Source organism: Electrophorus electricus, chromosome 6, assembly GCF_013358815.1.
Source record: "Electrophorus electricus isolate fEleEle1 chromosome 6, fEleEle1.pri, whole genome shotgun sequence".
Classification (NCBI taxonomy): Eukaryota; Metazoa; Chordata; class Actinopteri; order Gymnotiformes; family Gymnotidae; genus Electrophorus; species Electrophorus electricus.
Genome location: NC_049540.1, coordinates 19,354,969 through 19,371,850, shown reverse-complemented (window position 1 = coordinate 19,371,850; position 16,882 = coordinate 19,354,969). Strand labels below are relative to the sequence as shown.

At 43.4% G+C, this 16,882-nt stretch overlaps 1 protein-coding gene across 2 annotated transcripts in view; it reads right to left on the bottom strand.

Annotated features, from left to right (window-relative positions):
- si:dkeyp-23e4.3 (rho GTPase-activating protein 7) overlaps positions 1-16,882 on the bottom strand; it is a 44,566-nt gene that overhangs the window by 4,094 nt on the left and 23,590 nt on the right. Inside the window, exons 1-9 of one of the 2 annotated variants that reach the window (XM_027000104.2) lie at positions 9,300-9,491; positions 6,149-6,220; positions 5,939-6,020; positions 5,744-5,807; positions 4,172-5,445; positions 3,817-3,987; positions 1,611-1,770; positions 1,227-1,425; positions 812-1,025 (exon numbers count right to left, since the gene is read on the bottom strand). In XM_027000104.2, the coding sequence (XP_026855905.2) occupies positions 812-1,025; positions 1,227-1,425; positions 1,611-1,770; positions 3,817-3,987; positions 4,172-5,445; positions 5,744-5,807; positions 5,939-6,020; positions 6,149-6,220; positions 9,300-9,312 (2,249 nt within the window). In that variant the 5' untranslated portion in view covers positions 9,313-9,491. Of the gene's footprint in view, positions 1-811; positions 1,026-1,226; positions 1,426-1,610; positions 1,771-3,816; positions 3,988-4,171; positions 5,446-5,743; positions 5,808-5,938; positions 6,021-6,148; positions 6,221-9,299; positions 9,492-16,882 lie in introns of those variants that run through there. The other variant, XM_027000105.2, reaches the window with a different exon arrangement.

Sequence of the window (16,882 nt, the reverse complement as noted above, 5' to 3'; positions counted from 1 at the left end):
CCACAGAACAGATATCAATCTGCAGTGCACCAGTTCACAGCACTCCACCCAGACCTCAGCAGCTAGGCAGAAGGCGCTGACTGGCACTGCAACAGCTGGCTCGCTAAGATGGTGGAACTCGCTCAATTGGTCCTGTATCAGCTGCCTGAATATGTTTACTCTCTGGGGCCTGGCAGTGACAATTTCATCTGAGCCACCCACCCCCGCCCAAAAAAAATGGTTATCTTGGCCTGTCCTCTCTAAACGCAACGGAATAGGATAGGGGAGTGGACAGGGCAAGTGCTAAGTATTTATAGTGTCCCAGGACAACACAGCCAGCAACTGGAGATAACTTGGTGTGGTGAACAGTTGTGCCTAAACCCTGAGGGCAAAAAAAAATGGAGTTCAAAGAAGTGCTAATTTGAAATATTAATAATTTTTATAAAATCTCTCTCTTTCTTAGCTCTCTTCTAAGTATTCAGCCAGTTGAGGAGCATTACAAATATATTTGGCTCATCTTGATGAAATTAAAGGCAGATGTGGGACTGTGATGTGTTACATAAGTATCCCTTGGGTGAAAAAGTGTTGCAAAACATTGAAAATGGACTTTGGAAGTAATGCAATCTTTATTGTGTAGAAATGCCCCACAAAATAAGTTCTTAATGTTGCAAGAAAACGTGGAACCAATTAGAATAAAAATGTCCATTGTTGGTAAAAATACATAAAACACTTGAGGCAACCTAGCATATGCACTCAGCATTACATTATATTATGGAGAGTTAATTGTGAGAATAACAGACATTTCTTGTTCTCATTGGCAACCTCAGAGTACCTGGAGCTGGTGCAGTCTCTCTTGAGAACGTTGAGATGGAACAGAGAAGGTGCCAGACACACTGCAATATTGGTGGGGGTCATTTGGTTTTCTTGCACACAGGCCACCACGTCTTGGAGGAAGAAGAGCAGGCTCTGAAGGGCTTCCCTGTTTTCATCTGGCAGGAGGAAGATTGCTGCCTGGGCCGCCGCAAACTGCTGATCCTTTGGGAAGTCTGTGATTGGATGAGATGGATGCATTGCAATAAGTCTTGACATGGACCCAATGTTTGGAAAGCCAGGTGTCAGGTCAGAATGTGAAATGATGATTATGATGATGATGTAATCTTCTATGTTGAAGTAAATTGAATGCACTTGTTTTTGCAGTACCACTATAAAGCTTTAGTATGATAGGTAGTCTGCCTTGGAATGCTTACACTGGTAGATGTGCAGGAAGCTCTCGCACAGCTTGCTTGAGAAGATCGGCTCAGGCAGGTCTCGGAAATATTGCTTCAACATGTCGGCTACGTCAAAGGCCGACTGGTCCTCAAAGGAAAAGTTGTCAGGGTCAGCCTCTACCATGTCCCTCAGGTACTGAATTCGGGATTTGAGCCCAGATTTCCGGAAGAGGCCAACCTGTCAAACATACATGTTACTTACTTGATAAAACATGTCTCTATGATCATAGCAGTGCTTAATGAATCAGTTTTAAACAAATAATTGAAATAAGCATTAAGTCCAAGGTCATTAGCTGCTTTGGCATCAGCCAAAAATCATGTCACCTAATGTTTACAGCTTTTATGGATGGTGGGGAAGCTCACCTGATCCAGACATTCGGTCTTTAAGTACTCCATAGCTCTGAGGATGCTTGGGGGCAGAGGCTTTCCTGACTGCTGGACACTGTGGAGCAAAGGCACCCCGAACACCTTCCTGCCCTTATGCTCAGATGCCTTTACCTTTCTGTACACTTTGGGCACCGTCCTACAGTGGGAAAACATGAGTCCTATTAGACCATTAGCTGCCACATATATGCAGCATGTCCTGCGTATGCACTACTGTAAACATGGATTTCTTCTTAGCAGCCCTGTGAGAAGGTTTTTGAATTGCTTAATATCCCTTGACAGAAGCATCTCTTGTGCACCAAGTCTGTTTATGAGTGTGCAAATTTGACATTTCATTTGTCTGCTGCAGTAAGCTCCTTGGAATTTTCTCTTTACAGAGTGTTTGAAAGCCAGAGGAAGCCAGTATTAAAGAAATAAAGCAATTAAAGTGGGCATGGTGGTTATAATCCTTGAATACATATTGAGCTGTTAGTGAAGGGCTGATGATGAATTTCGGACTGTCCACATTGGCTCATATTGATTTACATTCTGGAAAGCCCGTTTTCATTAACTAGTGAACTGACTGCTGTGGTTACAAGCTGTGCAGCTGAGGAGATAACCTGACAGCAATTTAAGGGATGCATTTAATTATTTCTATATAAATCAGGTTCAAGCACCACCCGACAAAACTTCAAAGCCAGTCCAATCTCAACCTGCAGGAGCTGACCAGCCCCACCACAAATTTTAATATAATATAGTAATCTTGATCACATTGCTTTCCATTAGTCCTTCATTTCCAATCTGGCCTTCACACTTTAATGTTGGCATCCACCTTGTTTCATTAGCCCAAAGATGTTCCACTTGTGACTGAATATGATTGTCTTTATGCAAGAGGACCCTGACTTCCATTTGTTTATTAATAGCCAGCAGCTGATATTGTCTTTTCGAGAAGAGACGAGAGAGAGAAGTTTCTGGACTGCAGCAGGCGCCAGGCAAGACTTATCTAAAGTCAAGTACTGGATGCTCAAGCAAGAGATCAATATATTATATATATATATATATATATATATATATATATATATATATATATGTATGTATGTATGTATGTATGTATGTGTGTGTGTGTGTGTGTGCGTGCGTGCGTGCGTGCGTGCGTGCGTGCGTGCGTGTGTGTGTGTAGACCATGGTTTGGGTGAGGATAGGGGACTTAAAAAGGTTATTTCTTTCTTTTGTAGTTAGCTCAATGGTTGTTAAAGCAAATAGACCAATTACTCTCTTCTCAAAAAGTCAATTATACTGTCCTTTTTGCCTTAGTCAATCAGTTTTACTCCAGATCAGTACACAAATGCATAATGTCAAATGGATTATTAATTGTTCCTTGGGGAGTCAGAGATGCAGATCTGAAATGTTTAAGAATGTAAAAAAAAAAACCCACCACCAAACAATGACTAAATGGCAAATAGGAACTAAGGGCAATAGTTCATAGACAAGCTGGTGGGGCTGTGCATTTCCTATGTGGAGATATCTATGGTCACTGCTATCAACCACCAAGTGATAAAAACAAGCTTCCGTTTTATTTCCATCCAGGCAGGTGTAAACTTCTGTGTTTACATCCCAACCAACAAATGCTGAAGGAGCTTACTTGTACATTGTGATCAGTAAGCATCAGGATTGCTAAGCTCTGAACCCTTTCATGCAGACTCTGAAGCAACTTCTGGGAAGGTGGACAGCTGAGGAGATCTTCAGGGTCTGCGCAGACCAAAAAGTACCACAGCAGACATTTCTTTTTGCTTGAAATGAAATTTTGTGTCACAAGCTTCCTCCAAAAGCTGAGAGAAAAGTTTCTGATGAAGAACCTATGCTGTGATTATAGCCATGCACTGTACTTTGTCATGCAGTTGAGGGGAAAGGCTTCGCTCTCCCTTTTTAAGTGCACCACTCTTGAAACCTCCTGTTTTGTCTGCCAAAGTTGCAACTCTATAAATAATGACGGAATCTCCAAACAGGTCTCGCTCTCTCACTCACTAACACTCTCTTGCTCATTCACGCTCACTTGTTCTTTCCATCTCACTCTCACACTCTAACTCTCTGTCTCGCTCACTCACACACGGGTGCTCAGTTGGACTACCCTTTCCTCTCCTCTCCCTTCATTTCACCCTTGTTTCTTTATCCCTCCCTTCTCTTTATCTCTCTTCGCCTGACTTACCAGTTCCAGCCTTGCTTGCTGAAGGGGGAGTGCTTGTCCATCAGAGATGTGAGCCGAAGCAAACTGAGCCTCCGCAGCACAGAGATGCTTGGGGCGAGCTGGGCCTCTGCGCCCGGCTTGGCTGCATTTGCTGTGAAGGCCTGTTCACTGGACCAGAGAAGCTTCTGTGTGCTAGAGTGCAGAAAACCATAAACCAGCATGATTAATATCCAGTCTGATTGCATATGGTAAGAAAGCATTTGCTATGGATTGGAGAAGGAGATTATTATCTGCTTCCTTTGTCACACCACTAGTGTGAAGCAGCAGACCTGTTTGAAGCTTTTGGTTTTTTACGGGCTGTGCGACTGTGTCTTACCGAGAAGGGTATTTGCTGCGCTGATGGGTGTGCGTCAGTGCCCATGAGCTCTTGTCGTAGCTTTGCTCTGGGCGTGTCTGATCTGCTTCGCCCGGCTCTTTGATCTCCAGATGGATGTCAGTCAGAGAGGAGGGTGAAGGTGAGCTGGAGTGGGAGAAGTCAGAATCTCCATCTTCAGACAGTTTCTCTGTCCAGGAGGTGACCAGCTGCTGCAGTCCGCTAATCCGCTCCATGACGCTGTCCATGGCTGAGAACACGTCGTCGTCCATGATTTGCAGATTGTCCGGGACATTGTCGTAAATGCTGACGCGGTGGTCGTACGTTGCCAAGGGGCTACAGACTGGCTCCAGTTCTTTGGAGCTGCTGCTTCTGCACCTGCGGCCGCGGTAGCCATGGAAGCTCCCAGTTCTCCAGTTGACGGAGGTGTTGTCAATGGGAGGGAGGATGGCACTGTGGCCCAGGGCAGTGGGGAACGTGCCTGGCTTGTGCCCGGGCGGAATCTTGAAGATGGCGTTGGCATTGAGGTCACGTGTGTGTAGCTCCCGCTCGCCCAAGTGGGGGTGCTCTCTCACCTGACCGCACAAGTCTAGAGGCTTGCAGTTGCTGCGGACCTTTGCAATGGGGCTTGGTGTGCTGGCAACACTGCTGTTCTCAGATGGACTGCTGCTGCAGCCTGAAGGCGGTGAGCATGATGCTGGGCTGCTAGGCTTGTCCCGCAGCCCCACGGCATTAAGCTGCTCAAGCATGCCCTCACCCTGGCCCTCCTGTATCACAGGACTACTGATGACTAAGTGGCCTCGCTCGTTGCGGCCGTGAGACCACTGAGTGGATCCCCGGAGCCTTAGCTTCTCCACCTTCCGGAGCAGGCCTTGGCCCTTCTTAAGAGACAGCCTGTCAGGAAAGCACTCTTCTCCATGCATGCTCTCAGGCTCGCTGGGGGACGGTGGCCCACTGCAGGGGCCATCAGGGGACTGGGGCTTGAAGGTCGATGAGGAGGAGCTTCGGCTCATCCTGGTCTCTCTGGGGGACCTGTGGGCACTGGCTCCCCCATCACTGTCACCGCTGCTGGAGCTGTGCGTGGAGAGGGTCTCGTGGTGCTCGCCACCATCCCACAAAGAAGCCTCGCAACTTCGCGATTGCCTCAGGCTGGAGGCAGGGATGTCCGCAGATGGCAGGAAGTCCATACCATCCATTCGAATCCAGCACCTAGTCTTCCTGTCATAGGACCACTTAGGGCTGATGGCATATAGTTCCTCATACTCACCATCCTCACTCTGGATGAAGGAGAAATGGGTAGGAGTGGGTTTTGCATAATGTGGATAGCAGGACTAACATGTGAGAGAATAATCATGTGTTAGGAAGAACTCTAACACTTAAGATAGTCTTTGAGGCTTTGAAGTTCATGCCAGCCTTTTATTGCTTTTTCATCAAGTAATTATGGGAAGGAAGTATGAGTGAAACTTTCATAGAACAGCATTCCAGATGTTTGTGTGCTTCTGTGAAAGTTTATTCTCTGCAATGCTTTTATTTACATATAAAGGTGGCGCTCAGATGTATTCTTCTGAAACTCACCCTCCGTTTGCATCTGCCCAGTTCCAGCTTCATCTCAACACATTTGTTTAACGTGCCTAATCTCCTGGAAGCAGAAAAAAAGCATGGTGGTCAAACAATCTGAGTGTCACAGTGTCTTCCCTAAAACTTCACCCTCATGATTTGCCAAGACGTATATAACTGACTTCTACTACCAGGGAGAATAAATCCCCCTACCTGCAGAGAGAGTCTATAGAATCAGTATCCAGGAATTCATGATCACTCTTCACCCAGTCTATGTCAATGGGGAAGCGGCAATCTGGAAAGCAAACAAGGCGAAAGGAATTGCTGTGTGAACGTGTTTGCCGCTGATTAGTGCGCATGCGGTTAGAGCTACGCTCAGTTGATCGTAAAACACAACTAGGCATTTTGCAAATAAATATTTACCTTTGAAGAGCTGTGCATACTGGGGGAAGCCAGCTGCTCTGAGCCAATCACAAGCCTCCTTCACTTCAATCTCTACAAAGAGAAGCGGTGCATATAAAACGAGTCACTTCTAATTGCTGTTTTAACCAAGCAAACATTAAAGAGAATTCAAAACATTATTACCCTTTAATTGAATTTACTTTTTAATTGAAAGACAAACTTTTTGCCATTCCCTCCAACTTATCAGCCCACAAAGCCATTCTTTTATGCCTTCTTGTCTTTCCCCATTATTTCATTCAATTCCTGTGCTGTGAGGGAGTAGCCTAATTTGCTGCTAATTGAATGTCGTCTCCATTGACGTGGTGGATGGAGGGATGGTGAAGCAGCCAATCCCTTGGACTCAAACTTCATCACATCCTGCTGTTCCTCTGCCACCCATTTCCTTTCAGCTTTGTGGACTCTTTCCTAGCGAGGCGCAGCCAGGAACAGATGGTGGAAACAAATCCTTCCATCGTCGCTGGCCGGTGAGCCATAAAGCCCCACTGCCAGTGCCTTTCTCACAGGCAACCACAGGGTCAGGGCAAGACCACTGGACCGGCAGCTACATAGAGCAGATGGCTCTGATATGTAAACAGTGGATGGAGGGTGGACGGGAGGGCGGAGTGTGTGACATGCTCGGATCCATGCGGTCTGCCTTTGTGGAGGGCCCATGAGTGGGTCAGCCCCCTGCCATGTCCTGCCCATGCTGCCGTGGCCCACTGGTGCAACCAGGCAGCCAGATCATGTCCCGAATAAATGAGCCGCCGGGACCTCCCGCTGCAGCTGTGAATCGCTAAAGCTGTGGAAAAGGGGGCTGTGAGACTTTGTGTGTGTGTGTGTGTGTGTGTATCCACACACATGGAGGGACGAGGTGATGATATCACCAGGTAACATTTTTGGTCTGTGATATGCTGTTCCAGGCTTTGGCCCTGAAGCAGTTGCTGTATACAAGGACAGCATTCCCCTGCACATGCTCTTGTGTAGGGATTACACACACTTGGCTAAGATGGTATCAAGCAGGCCTCCCTCATTGCAAGCTAACAGGGAAGGGAACTTCCTTTTCCAAATACCCCAAGCGGCTCTACAGGAAAGCACGGTCTTAGTGCTTGGACACTGATAACGGATGTAGCGTGCGATCATAACCCATTCCCGCCCTGAAAGCCTCCGGAAACCTCCAAGCATCTGAAGAGCCTGGAAGGGCCTTGTCTGCTGGTGGTACGTGCTGCCTGGACTGTGGGCTGTGTGCACACACAAAACCCACACTTGATTAGCATCCGTCACCCTGGAGGGGCTGCAGTTCAAACAGCATTCCCTCTCCCCATCCCACCAACACCCATTCCCCCCATCCTTCTTCATCCCCTTAGCAGGCGGCATACACAGGGACGCGCCCCATTGATAAAGAGTTACAGTGGGTCCCGTGGAGCTTCGGCAGATGCCATAAATGCCTACATTTGCCTGAGTGACCCCAAGTTGATTGACATGAGAACAGCATCAGTGACAGCATCTTGTTTTCTGCTGACAGCCCATGTGGTTTTAACCTTGCACACATCTCGACTGAGAGTGGGCGGGGCATCCTTAAGCTTTCCAAATACTTTAGGAAGGTGCCCCATGAGAGAGAGTTTCAGAAGCTTGGGAAGCGGTGTTAAGCTTCCCAACATTCCAGAAGCAAAATGAGCAGACTCCAACGCACAGAGTTGGGTGCAGATGAAACGGTGCATAATCCTGCCTAACAGCGGCCTGTGTTTCCTAAGCGGCAGAGACACATAATCTCCCCAAATCTCAGACTTGGACCACAGTTTATTGACAGGTTTTGAAAACTTACAACACATACATATGAAAGCCCACAAATGAACAGCTTTTTTAAAATCTGCTTTAGCTTGCAGAGAAGGAGCAACTGTTGAATGTTTATTGAAATTGATTCCAATTGCAGCTCTTAAATTAGCCGCCACAGTCTTGGAACTAAAGGGACCAATGCTACAGTGGTTCTGCCAGAAATTCAGTCATTTCATGTAATTACCCATGTTGTTAGGAGGTTAACCTCAGCTGTCAGAACCTTATTTCAAGAATAATAGTATTCACTGCAATGTCATAATCAGGAGGACACAATAAGACAAACAACTTAATTACGGTGATGGTTCATTGCATTCTCAACCATCCCACATACACTTGACAGGACACAGAGGGTTAGAAATGGCGAAATAAAAATCCAGTGTTTTTCATGGCTTTGAAGCCAGATGCTCTCTCTCTTTCCATCACATGTAAAATTTTGTCAGTGACAGGTCTGATGTGGGTGCATGCATTCCCCTGTGCTCTTACCAGGTTTGGCAGGTAGAGCAGCATTAGGTCATGAGCATCATTGCTCTGTTGTTGCCTCTGGTTGCTAACAACAATCTGCACAGCTGGGCCCAATGAACAGAGCACCTGTGGTCCTTCTTTAAGATTAGATTATCTACACTGAAATGTGTAGTTTTGAAATTTCAGTGCATCTTACAACAGTTAAATCAGACTACCTATTTAATATTTGTATTGTAATACAAATGGAAATCTTCCAGCATACACTGTAAATATGGGTTTTCTTTTTCTGTAAGGTGTTAACAAATTACATAGAACATTATTTGCTGGTGAGAGTCTTATAAACAGGAAGATACTGTTTATGGATTATATTATGGATCAATCTTTTTTTTCTGTCTTTAAAAGGTTTAACAACTATGCCAGCAACAAAAATCTATCTTTGGATGGAACCTAAACAAATTGAGGAAGTTCTACCAGATCAAAATGATTAAATGGTTCAAACTTGTTTACTCACAAAACCTTTCTGCCCTTAATTAACATAGACATTGAGCTCATTAACCTGTTGCACCTTCTACAGTGTCTCCTCCAAAAGCCAGCCTCTGCTCCTCAATGACAGAACTGTTCTAATATGTGAATCTGACATGGGAAATTTAACAGAACACTAAAGATACTTAACACTAAAGATATACAGTTCAAACAGCCTTCTGCCTTAAAAATTAATGCATTACATAGGTTTTGTAAGCATTTTTGTAAGTTATACAAATTATAAATATGAATAATCTTTTTTGTCTGACTACTAAACTGGGTTAACACAGAAAATATGCATAAAACCTTCACTTACTTGTTATCAGCATTGTTGTAGAGTAGTTCGTGTTGTTAGGAGTTCAAACAAAAAAATGAATTGCCCGTCGCAAATATTAAAAAAGCATAATAAATTGTTTTAAACATGACAAAATTATGACTTTAAGCAAAATGACTCTAGTCAAAGTTCTTGTTTACAGAAAGAATTCTAATTCATATGAAGTCCTCTTATTCAGACTCGTGACATAATGAAAACAGTGGGAAGGCGTTCCCCCTTGCTCTCGCTGGACTGTACCAAGTGCTCTCAACTTTGACTGAGAGGGTGGTTCCACAGTGTGTAAAAGAAAGGCAAAGGTTAGATTTGTGTTCAGAGTGCAGAAGAATACGTCTGGCACTAGTTGTGAGCAACCGAGACATATCTGGCCATTTATGTAGTAGTCATGAAACACTTGGGGCATGAATGTTTAGTGCAAAACAGTTTAATGTTTCAACTGATCAACTTCTAACAAACATGTAAAAAAAGGAATTATGTGCAGCTGTGTTGCTACAGTTATGGTTTGATATACAACCCGCTTAGACTATGTGGTCGAATGTTTAGTAGGTTGGATACATCCCCAGTTGCGTGTTTCATGGCAGATCTTCAAATGAGGTCAAGAGAAAGCTGCTTCCTTGCCTGAACAATGCATCCCTTCAGGAAACGTTGAGAAGCCAACAATAGACGACTGAGAAGTGCGTCATCCTGAACAGCCAGTGTAAAGCCTATCAAAACATCTATCATACATCCAAACTAAACAATCCAGGCCAAGCCTGTGTGGAATTCCACCCCGCAGTCTCACAGTACCCCAACTCCCCATAACCTTTTATACTTTCACATTAAAGCCATGGCTGGAACCACTGATGATTCCTGTGCAAGTCCTGTGAATGCAGTCGGAATACCTCCTGCTAAGTATAATTACTTAAAAACATGGAACATGTATAGTCTGCTCATACAACTTGAAGGCTAATGACCACCCTTAAACTATGGCAATATTGGCAAAGCCCATCACAGATAATGGTTTTTTGACTCTAAGGCTTCATTACGAAGGAGTCCTTGATGTCCCATTAGCACTAATGAGCCTCTTAGGTGTTTGATTACAACCTCACAAAAAACTTGAAGTTTCCAGCATTTCTGTCTTTGGCTTAAAGGGAAGAGAATAAAATTGTATGGGATTTCCTATTTTGCTTTAATCCTTTTACCGGCCTTGAAAGGCTTTCTTTCTTACAGCATATTTTTCTTCTTTGTCACCTAACTTGACCTGAGAAGTCATTGAGTAGATCAGAGATGGATACGCACCTTCAGTTCAAACTGTCAACTCAGCACTTAATGTGTCTGCCTGATGCCTGATGGCAGATCTGAAATCTGTTCTTCTAGCAATAATAGATTATTAACTTGAGACTGACATAGCAGTTAACCACCTTCAAGGATTCCTAACTGTGGAGGATTTTCTGCTTAATTTATTTATTCCTTTTTTAAAAAATGTATATATTGTAGTTGGGTATGAACATAAATGCTTTTGGAGCGCCAAGAATGACACATAGCTGTCATCACGTTGTGCTTAAAAGACAAACAATCAAACAGACAGCAACAGAAGGAATTTAGTGTTTTACTTGCAATTATGTCCCTTTTTTACCATCAGACCTATAAAGCGAGGTATTCTCTAATGGAGTAATGGACCTCTAAATGAAACTAAATGTCAAATCCACCCTGCTATTATTGCTTAGCTGTAGCCAGTTCCTAGTGGATAAAGGCAAAGGCATGTAATTAACTCAAACCCAACTAGCCTGCTATTGAACTATTGGCCATACAACACTGCTGAATGCTCAAGTGTACTTGAAAACACACACCAACAGGTTCACTCTGCCACATAACCCTGCTAATGCCTGATGGTGCATTACACTCACCGATGCATCACCCCTGCTCTCCCCTCTCAGTGACTGCTGTTACACGACACACTGGCACCCCCCAGGTTTTAAACCTCACAGCTCTCATGTCGGAATTACCAAACAGTCCTTTTAGTGTGTGCATTCCACAGGGACTCATCCAGCTAGCTATTGGTCTTGTACACTCTCTTATTTAATATGAAACTGTTATAAATAGAGGTCTCTGAAAGCCCATTCTCCCTAAATGATTCAGACTTTTCTAGCCAAAAATCAATTATGAAGGTAAATGCCACCCTCTGGAAGTACCCGTAATATGGCAATGAGTCTCCAAAGACATCTGCAGTCTAATGAAATGAAATGATTCAATTTTACAAAAGGTATGAACCTTTGAACTTTAGCTGGGTCACAAACATCCCCATATATGTTTTATGTAATTCCTACAAATATTCCTTATAAAATCAGAATTTCTTAAAATGACTAGAATATAAAAAGATGACCATTACACAGAAAATAAAAATATGTCTGCAGTTAGGTGTCTTGAGGTTTAAAGAAAAAATGTGTCTAGCAGAAGACGACAGGACAGACTGGCAACGCTGGATGACAAGGTCACGGAAAACATGACAGCAGCGGTGGCTCCATCATGTCCCCAGCGAGCTCCACCCTTGACGTGTGTGGAGACACTTACTGCACCTCCCAGCACAGTTTCCTCTCTGGCTGCCATTTTGGCCAAAACCACTCAGCCCGCACATACCTCTGGCCTCCCGTTCATCAGCATGAGAATTAAAAAGGAGGCCAGAAGACAAATGTTTGGTATATGTCAAATCAAGATGCTTGGCAACCATCCTTAAGTAGAAAATATTAGGCTTTGCTTTAAGATGAACATGAGAGCATACAATTTGTGGAAGTTATATATAAGATTTGTGAGGCTGTGTCAGTATTTGTCCCCCATCCTGCTGTGTCAGAATTTATATCCCCTGTGCTACTGTCAGATTTTGTCCACCTTGTACAACCCAGTTTAGTTTTTCTACTGTTACTATTTACTGAATTTGGACAATTGGTGGACTGTTGAACTTTCTGTGTGTGAGTGTGCTATACATGTAAAGGTCACCAAACCTGGTGATCTCAGACTTGACAAAGTCATAGAATTTGAAAAGTTTCTAGGTGGACTGAGTTGGAAATGTTTTGACAAGAGTGCTGTTTTCTTAGTTGTGGCTCATCTTCAATCTCAAGCTAAAGTTCCTGATGAACTTACACGTAGCCCGTGACATTTGGCCCTTGACAGCACTACATGTTTTCTTTTAAAGACACAACTGTTCTAGAGAAAGCTATTCTGACACCTGATGGTAATTATGGATGTTTTGGCTTTTGTTTTCGCTGCCACCTCGCATTTACATCTGCATGGACTCTGGCAGCACCCTTCACAAAGTGCACCTGACAGGAAAAGTCATTCTGTAGAAGTCAGGATGGAGAGGGGCATCTGACACCACTGTAACAAAAAATCATTGCAACTCAGCTTGCATATTTCAGATGTCTTATGCCGGACTGAATTAAAGATGTAGTGGCGACACTTTTGGAGTTTTTCTTCCAAACTCTGGCGCTGTCCCCATTGGTGGATTAGACAGCTGGTGGATCCAGTGATGCCTTTCAAGAAGCAGTGAGCAAAATTTATAGATCTGCCTCAGTTAAGAATATGAGTTTGCAAACAAATGGAGATGAATGGGTTTCAGTTCATTCTGTCCTTTCAGGGGCAGTGATGGCGAGCTCACGTAGACAGCGCAGCACAAAGTAGCATGTGGTATGTGAGTGAACGCCTCAGGAACTGGCCCTGCAGTCTCCTTCGGAGCACTTTTGTTCAGTAGAGGTCCTTGGCACTGTTGTACATGTTCTATTAAAAGGCACAGAGAGCCATTTCCACTGACCTCCATTAATAGCAGCCACTGACAAGACCCCCCCCCCCCTTTTTTTTTCAAAGCAAGTGCTGAGGGCGGAGGAGGTGGCTGGTAGGAAATGCCTGTGTATGATAGCAAGAGAGTGGCTGTGCGTGTCCAACGTTGAGCGTGTTCATCCTAGGGTGTGTACCCAATGTTCTGGATGTATTTACAGACTATTTATTTTTACACACGATGGCGAGAATGAATGAGAGGTCCCTAACCAATCTGCCCAGCTGCCCATGAGTCTCCGCAATGCTATTTCCCGTGCTGGTATAAAGCACTCAATCCAGGAAGTGCTTGTTCTTCACATGTATCCCACTAGCAGCCACTTCTGATCAGACTACGCAGTGTGAACCACCCGGTTCAAAATGGCCCGGCCTCACTACTGGTACCAAGTGGGGCTGATCCGAGCTCTTTTGATCCACAACGTCAGACTGGATCAATTGAAGTAATTGATCCAGTAATAATGTGCCAACTTTTCTCTTGTCCTTCTCAGATGTCAGAGAAAGAGAATTAAGAGGGTGAAACACATTAGAGTTTAGACCCAGTGCTCCCATTATCAAGCCAAGCAGGTCCAGAGCGCTCACAGAGCTGGTGCCCTAGCTTTTTGTTACTGTGCTGTGATGGTTAATGGCTTCCACAGAACTGCAAGCGATAGCTAATAATGGCAGAACTGAGCTGGAGAGAGAATGCCATAGGCCGCGAGCCAGAGGCTCAGGAATTCAATTAAGTGTGAACATGATTAGAGAATGAATGAATGCACTAACTGCTTATAGATGAACCACACTAGTAAGTGAAGCCTGCGGCCTCCAGAAGTTCACCAAAGTGTGGTCTAAATTTTGAATGGTTCGCAGAACCCAAAAAAGGATTGTGGTATTCCTGGCATTCACCTGACCTCTTCAGGTTTCAGGTCTACATTAATGCTGTTTTCAGTAGGATCAGATTTGAGGTCAGAAGAAACATGGAAACAAGAAACAAGAAATTCATTTTCATCCAAATGTTTTCAAAAAAAAAAAAATGTTGCAAAATTTCTCTTAATGCTTAATTATAACTTTGTAAGCATTATGCACAATCTTGCATTTTTCTTTAGCAATGTAATGTTTATGTTAAAGTTAATGGAATAGGGAAAAAAAAGAAAATTAAAAGATAATACATCTCCAGTAATATTCCTAGAAATAAACTGGAGTAGTGAAAAAGTGTTTTTTATTTCCTGGTAATTGAAAAGGACTTCATTCATTTTATTTAAATTGACAATCACTCTGGACATTCGCAATAATGCGCTCCATCTAAATATAAACAAATTGATAGCAGAGTATGTTGGAAAACACTTTGGATGGTCTGAAAATGACTGTTGTTAATCAGAAATAGCACTGCAAATTTATGATGGTGCTTCTGTGTTTATAATGCTTGAGTCAATGAGAATTCTATTGGATTTCAAGTTCTATGAGCAAGAGATCAAATTCAATGCCTAGATCTTTGGAAAATCCAGCTTCCAGCAGAACGTGTAGGTGAGTCAGTGAAGGCTGTGGTCCATGGTTCCAGGTAATGTGTTTCTATGGATTATTATTACATTTTAGGGATATTATTAGCAGTATATGAAGTAATCAAAAGTGAAATACTTTTTTAAAAGCATGTGTAAAGGGTTACTGACATGGTTGTGGAGTCTTTTTAAATCTTCTTAATCTCACTTACATTATCTGCACATACCATAAATGATCCGATATCTCCATGGTACTGCTTAACATCATCAATCTGAAGAACAGTGCACTGCCATACCGTGGCACTTTGCTTGCAGTGCCATTCTGGAATGTCAGACTGAGGTCACTTATCCGACTTCCGCTGTTCCTGTGGCCCACGGAAAAGAAAAAGGCGGAGTATGAGAGTGTGAAGGGTGCAGCACTCCCACAACAGAAGGTAGAGAACGTCCTGTAAAGATATCCCTAAGATATCGATGTTTTGTAATCCTGTAGCCTGGTGCCCAGTGCTGGAAATGTCACCTTATGAGTTTCCCAGGATTCCTTGCCATTTTAACAATAAGATGTGTGACATAAGGAACCATTGCCTGTATTTAAATGAAGCGCAGGAAATGAGCTGAACATGGTGTAAACGCATGTAGATGATAGAAATTGTTGCATTCATTTATGGGGGTACTAATACTGAATCCTGCTCATGAGTTGAACATTTAAGTGACCTTTCCACCACGACTAGGCTCGACCGCACAGGCTCCTCTGTGCCCACTTTTCAACACATCATGTTGCAGACCAGAACTAGGGACTTACATTAAGGTGCTTACGAAGACGACACCCCCCCCCCCCCCCGATATAACAGGTGCCAATTTTCAAGACAGTCTCACAGGCTTCTTTTTTTCTGAGAATGCGAATGGCCCTGAGACAACTAGATTACACATTCAGCCTGCTGCCTGATTTGAAATGAGGGAGAATGGCAAAATTACAGCAATTGAGAGGATGGCTGCCCTGAATGCAGCAGGCTGTGAGTGCGTACAATGGAAGACCTGCGCAGGGAGAGGGGGGTGTTTTGGGGTGGGGGTGGAGGGGCTGGGGGAGCACGAGGAGTGGGAGAGGAAGGTATGCAAACAGTTTAGAAGAAGCTTTGCATAATCTCTTTTTGGCTGCAGCTAGCAGTGCTAGATAAACACTTATGCTGGCACACACACGCACGCACACGGACACACACGCAAAATACAAAAGATCTGAATGGCTTAGGTGCATGGAAACACGTGTGCACACTTGTGCACCTTTAAATGGTGTAGTGAGAGCAGTCCAAAAGCACTTGGAAGTCCATTTCTTTCATGAAATGTAAATGAATTTCTTGAAGAGCCTTTATGTTTGTGTAAGTGAATGAAAAGGTAGGTAGGTAGGGGTGTGTGTGTGTATGGTATTGGTGCCTGTGGGGGTGCAAGTGTTTTCATTTGTGTATATGCATGGTCATTGCGTGGCACTCCTGCTCCCTCTGAGGGCCTCGGGCAAGGCCATGTCCTGACAGAGCAGTGCAGGTCAGCGCAGAGACTAACTCTCCCCCTGCTGGTGGAAAAAGAGCCATTACACCGGCTTTCCTAATGGAGTTCTCTCACATCTTGCAACACACGGATATTATCAGTATTATTCTTGATTAAATGAACTGGTGTTACCATAGCATATTTGGGTTGTAATTACATTGATATGAAATAATTAAAAGTGGTAAAAAAAAATTAATAAAATAAAAATCAACAAAAAAGTAAACTCCATAGCTGCACAGTTGGGTCTCAATTTTTATTTGTTTCACATTTGTAACTACATACATTTCATATTAGGTTTAAATGGTCACTGAATAATTCACAGTGGTTACTTATAAGCCTTAAGGTTAATAACTAAATAATAAGACAGGAATTTAAAAGGCTAAAGGTTTACTGGCAGGGATGTGAGGTCTTTATATTTTTGAGACTCTTTGCAGTCTAAAGAACAACAGTTAAACAAAGATTCATATTTAAAAGTTTCTAAATATAAAAGCTCTAAAGTTCTATTCCATTTTCCTGGATCCTTAATAACATGTCCAAATTGTGGTGAAAAAGTGACATTTTTATTGTTTTTCTTTTTCTAATTAGCTTTACAGAACATTTTGTGCTAAAAAAAGAACAAGTTGTTGACGATTGTGTGTGTAACCTCTTTCAAAAGGTTCTGTCTGACTCAGAAAAGACACAGGCTATTCTTGGATATTGTCTCTTCCAAGTATAGTTGTATAAGCATATATACAATTGACTATAAACCTCATCAGA